The sequence below is a fragment of the Aphelocoma coerulescens genome, chromosome 11 (assembly GCF_041296385.1).
Source record: "Aphelocoma coerulescens isolate FSJ_1873_10779 chromosome 11, UR_Acoe_1.0, whole genome shotgun sequence".
In the NCBI taxonomy this organism is placed as follows: Eukaryota; Metazoa; Chordata; class Aves; order Passeriformes; family Corvidae; genus Aphelocoma; species Aphelocoma coerulescens.
The window spans coordinates 14,153,349-14,163,099 of NC_091025.1; the positions used below are offsets into that span (position 1 = coordinate 14,153,349).

The 9,751-nt window shown below is 44.7% G+C and overlaps 2 protein-coding genes across 8 annotated transcripts in view; one reads left to right on the plus strand and one right to left on the minus strand.

Moving 5' to 3' along the window:
- The window catches only part of MYLK3 (myosin light chain kinase 3), a 33,554-nt gene extending 30,160 nt beyond the window's left edge, over positions 1-3,394 (plus strand). For all 6 annotated transcript variants that reach the window (XM_069026832.1, XM_069026828.1, XM_069026830.1 and 3 more), the window contains 2 exons: positions 599-731; positions 1,700-3,394. In XM_069026832.1, the coding sequence (XP_068882933.1) occupies positions 599-731; positions 1,700-1,771 (205 nt within the window). In that variant the 3' untranslated portion in view covers positions 1,772-3,394. The remainder of the gene's footprint in view (positions 1-598; positions 732-1,699) is intronic.
- A 268-nt stretch (positions 3,395-3,662) lies between these two features.
- On the minus strand, positions 3,663-9,739 carry ORC6 (origin recognition complex subunit 6). 2 transcript variants are annotated; one of them, XM_069026836.1, is made up of 7 exons: positions 9,657-9,739; positions 9,099-9,228; positions 8,149-8,312; positions 6,966-7,055; positions 6,048-6,160; positions 4,714-4,782; positions 3,663-4,326 (listed from the first exon to the last, which is right to left on the minus strand). In XM_069026836.1, exons 1-7 carry the CDS (start codon positions 9,719-9,721, stop codon positions 4,160-4,162), a joined length of 798 nt encoding a protein of 265 aa, XP_068882937.1. In that variant the 5' UTR covers positions 9,722-9,739; the 3' UTR covers positions 3,663-4,159. The 2 variants fall into 2 exon arrangements, with proteins under 2 accessions (XP_068882937.1, XP_068882936.1); XM_069026835.1 differs by having other exon boundaries at positions 4,714-4,785.
- Positions 9,740-9,751: the final 12 nt, after the last annotated feature.

Consider the following 9,751-nt stretch of genomic DNA (forward strand, 5'->3'; position numbering starts at 1 on the left):
CAGGCAGGAGTTGTCTTCTCATCATCTCAGTGACAGCTCAGACAGAGCTCAGGAGTTGGGCATAGGCTTTTGATTTGAAAAAAGGCAAATTAAACTTTTTTCTCAACATCTCTACCTCAAGATTTCTTCTATTACCATATACTTCTCAAAGCTTTTAGGATAGGCTGTAGCATTTTGGCCCATTCTTGGATGTCAGGATATAAAGTATGCTTAGCTTCATCCAAGTTTAGGGTGAATAGACAATTGTGCTTTTTAAATATGAGGCACAGAATGGGCTTGTGCTGTCAGGGCAGACAGATAACACCACAAACGTTATTCTTCTGTTAGCAAAGTTCTGAATTTGCATCATAAAATGAGACATTACCTCGTGAACTTAACCACAGCTCAACCAAACCACTGCAGAGCCACCAGCATCCCACTCACCCCTCCTGCTGGAGAGTGCAGGATGCCATTAGGATCCCATGCACGGGGATGAACAGCATTTCACTCGTGTTCATTCATTTGAGGCAGTTTCCTTATCGCTAATAAAGAAGGGCTCAGGGCAGTGAGGAAATGAGCAAAGGGGGCTGGGTTTTCACGGCAGATCCCTCCCCTGCAGCTGCCGGATGAGCGCGACGCAGTGTCTGAAGCACGAGTGGCTCAACAACCTCCCTGCCAAGGCCCAGAAGTCCAAGCTCCGCCTGAAGTCCCAGCTGCTGCTGCAGAGTTACATGGCCCACAGGAAATGGAAGGTAAATACACAAAGGGTGGCAAATCTGCTTCCACAGGGAACATCAGCACAACCCAGGCAGAGCCATTCCCTCCCCTTGTGTGTGGGCTCACTGTGCCCTCAGGCTTCTTGATTGTAAATATCAGTTGTGAAGTCTATTTTTACCTGTAAATTGTTTTGTCCTGCAGAAGGATAGTAGTTCTGTTCCTAGCAAGTTTGGTTTCAATTTTCACTCTTTCTGATTGGTGTTTAGAAGTTTAGAAAGATACACTTTCTTTCTACACGTTCAGAAGCTTCTGATGCTGCCTTATATTAAATGTTCATTCTCTTTATAATCTTTCCATTGGTAACAGTTGCATTGATCTGTTGTCACTATGGAGTAGGGATACAACTTTAGGCAATTTGTGCCTCCCACTGCAGAATAGAAGTGTGGAAGAGAGAGAAAAAAATTAGGCTTACACCTATCGAGAGAACTCTTCAGGATCTTTCTGATGACCCCAGGCTCCTTCTGAACTCAGTTTTTATGAAGTGATAGGTAATAATTTGTGTTTGAGTCTCTATTTGATTGTAGATAATTGATCCTAAAAGGTGAACACAGTGATCTTGTTAGAAAGAAGCCTGTGGAATTATAAGGCAAACTCATTGAGGACTATTTCCTTCTCTTCTGTCATTGGGGAGTTGCAATTCCTTGCCAAGGAGTAAAACCAGAGGCTTACACTTCATTCAGTCCTGCACTACAACTGCTTGGTGGCAAAGTTCTGCACTTGCATTTTAAAGATGACATAATCTAAAGACCTATCACTATACAGTTCCTAATAACACTGAAGAACCTCCCAGCCCCAGCTGCTGTGCAGGAACCACTGCAACCCACACAAGCTGGGGGTCACTAGAAGGAAATGGATTTACCCGGAAGAAAAATCCCTGTCAGCTGCAGCAAAGTTCCTTTGCCTCGGTTGTGCTCACGCTTGCACTGTTCTGTTCTGTTCACAGAAACACTTCTATGTGGTGGCTGCTGCTAACAGGCTGAAGAGATTTCAGAGTATGTCTGTCAAGCTCGCGTGAGCTTGTGTGACAGCTCCACTGCTCTTGGAGATGGACATGAAGCTGTGGAAGGAGGACTCAAGTGTCTCCAGTGATTTCTATCCCTGTTTTATAACATAAAGTTTTGGGACTGTCTTCCTCAATTATCTGGTGTGTTAGTGCTATGGTTCCAGAAGTGCCTTAAGGAAGAGGCACAAGATTTCTAAAAGCAGAAGCTACTTTGTTTGTTTTTACAAGTTTTTAGTTGTTCTATATAGCAGAGGAAAATCGTGGCTGTTACAGGGGCTGACTTCTTGCTGAAGGCTTTGATTCTGCAGAGTATTGTTGGTGTGTTTATAGCAGAAAACCCCTGGCAGTTTTCTGGTCTCTCACACCAAGCATGGGATCTCTAAAGATTTTCTTCCTGTCTGATGTTTGTATGTTACCAGCTTTAGAGAACTGCCACAAGAGTGGCACAACTTGTCCCTCAGGTGTTTGTTACTTAAAACAAAAGATACAAGCATCATTATCTTATCTATTTCTTTCAAAAAGGTAATTTCCCCACAACATGAAGATGCTTCAGTGCAACTCCAGCTTGGATGGTTTTGGTTTTGTTTTGCTACTATTCTACACTCTCCTTTAAAAAATAGTCACTGCATAGTTAGGAACTATGAGGAACCCTGGTTTGAAGCAAATTAAGTTGGTCCTTTGCTGCTGTTTGTTATGGCAAGTTAAATTGAGATAAACTGATTGAACTTCTGGAAGGAGATATGTGAAACTGCCATGAATACAAATCACCTAATGACTGTTGGGTCTATGCAAAAAGATCTCATGTTGTAGAGAAAAGGAGATTTTCAGAGATTTTATGTTTTAAAAACTTGTAAGTGCTTTTCATTGTCTGTGACTGCAGCACTTAAGTTGCTAAGTTTTAGTTTGAGGATTTGTTTCTCCTCTCTGGAAATTTTAGTGAAGTCTGAGAAGCTGGTATGGTGTGACATGCAAAACAGGTGTCATTTCTAATAGGCTCAGTGACAGGGAAACAGTGTTGCCAGACTCTGCCTTTAGTCCAGTTAGGAGGTTGAAGCCCTTTTTTCCCCCCTCACCTTGCTCTTGAACATTAAACCTTTTCTTCACAATATTAACTTATTTTGGATTTTAAACTCTTTTCTTATGTGTAGAGTGGGAGCCACTTACAATCTCTCAGATAAAAGTATAACATTATTTATTAAAGCTGTGGTTTCCTGTTCTGGATTCTGCAAAACTCAGTGTGAACTGGATGGCTTCTAGGAAAAATGGAAACTAATACTACTAGAAGTAGCTTTCCATCAAAGGCACCTGTAAAGCTCCTTCGAACTTTACAGACTTTCACATCCCTTGAATTTGCAGAAGTATTGGTTGCTAATGATGAGGTTTGTAAGACTGGCTTACCCCAGTCTAGCTATCTTTTCCACTCAAGTGCTTCTCACTTTGCATAGTCCTGACTTCTGCAGCATTTCCAGAATTGGGACAGAGAAGAATCTTGATAATTTATCACCTTCTATGAAGGCCCACTTTTGTTCATGTTTTCCTTCCACAGTGTTTCTGCATGCTGAATGTCATTGTATTCATTGGTCTGTATATTTCTGAATTAATACTAATAAATTTCATGAAAGTGGAACAAGCCCATTCATCAACTTTGGTTTAAGCCCTGCTGCCAAACAAACCTGAAAGTATTTCTGGGTAGGTCCAGAGATACATCCCAGGCAGAAAATATGCAAAAGAAAGGAACACAGACCTCTTCTCTAAGCTTATGACTGCAAGGCACAAAAAAACCTGTTACCCAGTCCTTTTCCCCTGGAGATCTTCCTTCTTAAGGCACAGGCATCTCCTCCATGTTTTCTATTTTGCATTCCAAGTACATGTGCCAAGAACATATCATAATACAAAGCTTTTCCTTCCAGTACTTTTATTGTTTCTTGGAATATTTGGGACCCCTTACAAAAGCACAAGAGACTTTGTTCCTATACACATGAAAATAAGTCAAATTCAATGACTAAACAATATTTATTAAAAAAAACCCTTTAAAAATAAGGCTTCATTTCTCTGCTGGCATTGCAGTTTAACAAGGCACTGTTAGTCCCCTCCCTCTTATTTCACTGACTGGTTCCAGTCAGGGGCCCAATGGCCTGTAACTTATAACTTATTTACACTTAAAGTAGCATTAGAATGTTACCTGCTTCTTGCAGCAAGAGAATGAAGCTCTTCTACCCCTAATGCCATAGCCTGCTGAGTAGTCAGACAGGCTTCCTGTAAATTCCCATCAATCTGTGGTGTAATTTATTAAAAATAACATTCTTAAATATTTAAAACCTAAATAAAATCAGCTGTCTGCCAGGCAGCCATCACTCATATGCTACTGGATCTCTTGTTAGAGCAGAGGGAGAGTTAAAATTAAGAGCAAGCAGCAGTTACATTACTGGGTGGCATTGCAGAGTCGGTACTCCTTGTCCCTCGTGCCTTAGCAGCGTTTTCCAGGATTTTCTTTTTCCATTCTTCATAGTCCTGCTTTGTTTCAGTCTTTGGTCGTTTACATGGCATCTCCTCATCCTCTTCAGAGCCTGTGAGGAAACAAGAAAGCCCATGAGAGGCCACCATGGGCAACATGCTGCTGGGGATAACAGGCAGTGAGCAAATGTACAGACACCAGCAGGGGCCTGTCCCTGTTATCTAATCCTGTGGTCACTGCTCCCCTCACCTGCTGGGACAGTCACCTCCTCACCTCTGTCTGAACACAACAGCTGTCCTTAATACTAGGACTACTCAGTATAAACTCCATTGTCCTGCTAGGCTCTCTCTGTGCTTCCACAGCCCATGGTTTGCAGGATGTAGAGAGCTGCTGTGAACTGCAGCATCATGGCCCATCACACAACTAAAACACGGAGCAGCAAGAAAGCTCAGAACTACTCCAGTGAGGTGATTTTCATTCACAGATAAACACAACTTACCCTCTTCCTGCTCACACTGCTCCAGGGCAGTCTGGAAGCTGTCAGGTGTCTCTGCAGCCAGTGGAACATCTTCTAAAAAAACAAGTAAGTTGCTTTACTTTTGAATGGTATTTGGGGCTCCAAGGGTGGCCACATGTAATTCTTTGACAGCAGTGCCACCTTCCACAAGTAGTGCTGTCCAGTCAGAGCAGTTCCCTGGTCCAGACTGATACTTGAGCTCTACAAGAGGTGCCAGCACTTCAAGTATGGCACGGACTGACTGGCTCCTTTAATTAGCAGGCTGCTAATTAGCTGCTGCTGCTGCATTGGTAACCACAATGATCCACCATGTTCATTGCCCAAAACCACACTGCTACCCTTCTAGGTAATTCAGGCAGGAATATCAATTATTTCTTTCCCTTTGATTCCATTCTCACAATTTTTATAGATACCCACAACATGCAGGGAGCTGTCCAGGTATGCAGATGCACACTCTTCCCTAATTCATATGGCAATTCCCAGTTGCCTTTAGTTGCTTTAGTGCTGGGGTATTGTTCGGGTTTTTATAGGGCACACACCTAGGAGAAAGTAGCAGCTTTTGGGTGAGATTCAGGCAGCATGTTGCAGAAAACATCAGGGTATGAAGACACAGTGAGGCAGGGTAACTTTCAGTGGGAAAATAAGAATGAAAGCCTGGGAAAGGAAAAATGAGAAAGAGGAAGCAACAGAAATACAAGGACATTAGTGCATGTATTGTTTTTCAGGCTTTCTCCCCCACAAAGAGGAGCAGAGAGCTGCAGGCTCAACAATGGGCAAGAAATATTCCTGACATCTGCCCAATGTATGAGGAGGGGTGGTGTCAGGAAATGGCTGAGTTGGTACCAGAACAGCAAGGCTTATGCTTGTTAATCTTGCAGTGGGGGAAAGTACAGGAGTGAGTCAGTCTGAGGAAGATGTTTGTGATAATTTGTGTGTCAGGTTGCCATGTTAACAGGATGCAGAAACCAAGCAAGCAGGAGGAATCCAAGATAGGTCAGGTAGTATGGGAGAAGCAAGGAATAAATTGCAGCAGCAGAGACTGTAAAGAGCAGTGAGGATTCGAGAAGAGAGGAAAATATTTTTGTCCTTGCCACTTTTTTCCTATTTTTGTCCTTGCTAAGCTATTGCAACTTCTCCAGAAGCAAGGACTGTGAGTGGGAACTGGGCTGCAGGAAACATGTTGGAATGGAGGGCAGATTTGGCTAAAAGGGGACAGCTGAAAGTGATCAGACTGAAATCACCAGTGGAACAGGATGGGGCACTGTGAGCCCATGGGATGGGTGTGCTGTCTTACAGGGATAAAGCCAAAAACTTACTGCTGAGTTGCTGGCTTATCTTCTCCAGCTGATTGCACAGCCGGTCAAATATTGCTTTTTTCACTCCAGATGTAGCCAACATTTTAGTTCTGTCCACTTTTAGCTTCAAAGACCTACAAGAGAAAGTTATCTCTGTACAAAGCAACCTTCCAGCAACTATCACTTAGGTGAGGTGATAATTACTGTACCAACACTGCCTGTGACATGAGTAAGGCAGGCCTTTTTGTCCTACTTATCCTTGTCTCCCACAGAAACAAATCTGCTTAAAAACCAGACCCCTACACTACTCAGTCAATAGAGCTCAACTGAAACTCAGGGTGAGTTCAATTTACATAAGGAATTGTGTAAGGAAGAGGTAAATTTTCAGATTTTCAGGGAATCAGGATAAAATGCCGCTACAGCAAAAAGCTGAATGTCACTGTGTGTCAAGAGAGCCCTTGTCAGGAGCTGTGCAACTACACAGCACCTGTGCTGCTGAATAAGACTGTCACAAGGTGTAATGCTGAGGGAGGAAGATCTTTGCATATAAGCAAATTCTTCCCAAGTGCTGGCTGAGTCACACACCTCTCTTAGCTGATACAGGCCTACAGTTATCAGAGCCATCTCCAAAAGGCTAGAGCACCCTCAGGACCTGATGGCTTACGACTTGGGGTTTTTCCTTCTTCATAGTGGCTGCTTCTTGGTGCTCAGAAGCCCTTCTTGCATCTTGAGCAGTATTTCACCAAAAGCCACAGAAGTTTTTGCTTTGTGCAGTGCACGTTCCAGACTTCGCTATGAGGAAAGGCCTGGTTTGCTCCAGCTGTCTCCATTTTCAGAAGCAGGGCAGCGGGATATACTAAGCAAGACCCTGAATGCTGGCCCTGGTTGGAGTCTCAGCAGGCATTTCAGCCTGTAGAAGGTCTCCCAGGCTACACTCACCTGCATGCAGTGCACAGTGCAGCTGTTACAAACAGGGGTTTGGAGAAATCCAGGTCCGCTCGCTGTGCTTCGGAGAGGCTGGATTCATACCTGAGGAACAGCAAGTGATAATTGGACAGTGTATTTGCCTCAGTGAAGCTGCTGAAATCCATCTGTTGTGTGGCACTTGGCAGCTGAACACGAATGTTGGAGCACCTGGGCCTTTGTAAGCCAGTCAAACAGAGAAGCTGCTATTGGCTCAGAGGAGCAAAAGAGATGAGGGAAAAGAAGGGAGTTGAGATGGTCTCCTCTTCTGGAATTAGAGGTATTTTAAACTGGGGATGTGGATCAAGGCATGTCAGAAAATCTGCTTCTTGTGCTCCTGATCCACACATCACTTTTAGCTCTTCCTAAGATCTAAAATTTACAATGAGATGCTTTGCATAAATCCATCCCTACAATAGAAGGTAGCATTACCGTTTCTTTGATTCCTGCAGTATGTATGTTACAGAGAGGAAGGCTTAAATATGGAAAATGACACAGTGGATGTGCAGCACTGAAGAATGTCATTTTTTGTTGTCCACCTGCCCCAGGCTATTTTTTTCCAGTTTGTATTAAGCACCACCAAGCAAGCACAGCCTTTGTGCACTGACCTAACAGCATTTAAACATGTACTATCAGGGTGACAGCACTGCAGAACAGAGCTCTTCAGGGATTGCTCTGGTTAAAGCAGATGATACAGAATGGAAAATTATAGTTAACTCTGTTGAATCTCCACTGAAGTGTTCTACCTATTGGTTTTACAGATAAAGTGATGTGCATTTTAAGAGATCTGTGTCCCCAAAAGGGAGGATTTATTTCCACTGAGCATTACTTCTGAACTGTGCCATGATCAGCAGTTAAATGGATGACAGTGTGATGCTATGGGCAAATACAGGGATTAGGAGTCCTATTTTTTTACACTATTCCTAGATGAAGAATTCACGGTTGGACAATGACTTGCTGAGATTCACAGACTAAATCTTTTTAACAGGTCTTCTAAAAAGTGGCCCAGCTCATGGCTGGATCATCAGTGCTGAGAACTCACCTCATTGCTCCAATCAGTAGGAGATATCTGGCCCTTCCAAACATCAAGCTCTTTATACATCTAAAGAACAAAGAACCTTACTTGTGGTTCCCAGTGTACTCATGAGAGCTTCCTCACCTCTGCAGGATTTCTGAAGCCATGTTCACTGCCTCTAAGCAGCAAAACTGCACAGCCAAGTCTCGCATCCCCAGCCTTTGGTTCACCTCTAGCAAACATTCCAAAGACTTCATGGAGCTCTGGTAGGTGGTCTTGTTCAAACCAGAGAGTTTAACACAATAGCTCTGTCAAGAAGACAAAGACAAACCCCAAGAATTAGCAAGATTCCTTCCTGACATCTTAATAAGGCAACCAACACAACACCATAAAGTTCAGTTGCTACATTAAACAAATTTGTGCAATGAATAATGTATGTTTTGACTGCACACAGAAAGATTAACCACCTAGGAATGCCACATCTTCTAATGCAGTGATATTTTTAGACTTTCACTGGAAGTGAGGTTTGACATTTCCATATATGACATGGCCCCTTTATCACAAGATAGGTAGCGACAAAATTACCAAAATCTGGGCAAGTTGAAGACATAAGCAACATCTTCATGGGGTCAGGTCCAATTAAATTCTCCTCTGCTGTAAATGGACAATCATGAATATGTCGTATCAGGCATTATTTTGACAGCTCACTGCTATTCACCTGACAGATTTGAAGATGGAGGTTTACAGGTACCCCCACAGTGACAGATTCCTTGGAGCAACTGCTTTCTTCCCACAGTAAAAGGACAGATCTTAAATTTAACATCCTTGCTGGTAATTTATTTGTTACTACAAGAGTAGAAATTAAGCTGAAATTATACCAAAGCAAGGTTAATTTGTGAAGGGACTATGACACTGATCTCAATTTGTGCTGTTTCAAACTCTGAACAGTGAAAGGTCTAACACAGCAAACTGCGGGATCTAGGGGAAGGTTAGTTGTTATATCCCATTCCTGCTCCCAACACACACTACAGAACAATGGTTTTGTGGAGTCAGGCAGAATGCACCAACCAGCCAAGTCACACAGTCTATCTTACTTTGTCAACCGGTTGTTTCATGAAACTCGCCGCCAGGTCCAGGCACATCACAGCACTGCTCGTCGCCGTCATTTGAGCCATTAACCCCGTGCATTTCACCTGGGACAGCCGCAGATACTCCTCAGCTTTTCTGCAAAACACCCAGAACACAAAGCCCTCGTCAACAAAACGACAGCTACAAGACAGAATGCCCGACAGGACTCGAGCCAAGGTGTCGCAGTCCGGCTGCAGCACGGCCTGAGGGCCCGGGGTGCCGGAGGGGCAACGCCGCCCCTTCTCTGATGATGTGCAGCAGCAGCAGCTCAGCACTGCAGGGCTGGCCATGGCTGTTTCATCGAGCCCACGGGTCTGGGACTTCCACCACATCCACCAGACCCAAGGCGGGCACGGCTGTCCCGGGGTGCGGCGGCGCTGCTGCGGTGCCGGGCACAGTCAGCGCCGGGGAGAGCGGGCCGGAGGGGGGCACGCCCGGGCGGACCCGCTGACCCGGGCGGGAATAACGCAGGGCTGGCTGTGGGCACGGGAGCGCGGAGCGCCTCGCGGCGGGGCCGGCGGTACCTGAGCACGGCGGGCTCGGCGAGGCCCAGCCGAGCCGCCATGGCCCGCACGGCCCCGCACTCCATCGCCCGCCGCGCCTGGCGCGCGCGCAGCCC

Bases quoted from the DNA above. Each gene is read 5' to 3' on its own strand.
- ORC6 (XM_069026835.1), bottom strand. From the start codon at position 9,721: ATGGAGTGCGGGGCCGTGCGGGCCATGGCGGCTCGGCTGGGCCTCGCC. The intron at 9,229-9,656 runs GTACCGCCGGCC...GGTGTTTTGCAG, and splicing joins GCCGAGCCCGCCGTGCTCAG to AAAAGCTGAGGAGTATCTGC. The intron at 4,786-6,047 runs GTAAGTTTTTGG...TTGTTTTTTTAG, and splicing joins GATAAGCCAGCAACTCAGCA to AAGATGTTCCACTGGCTGCA.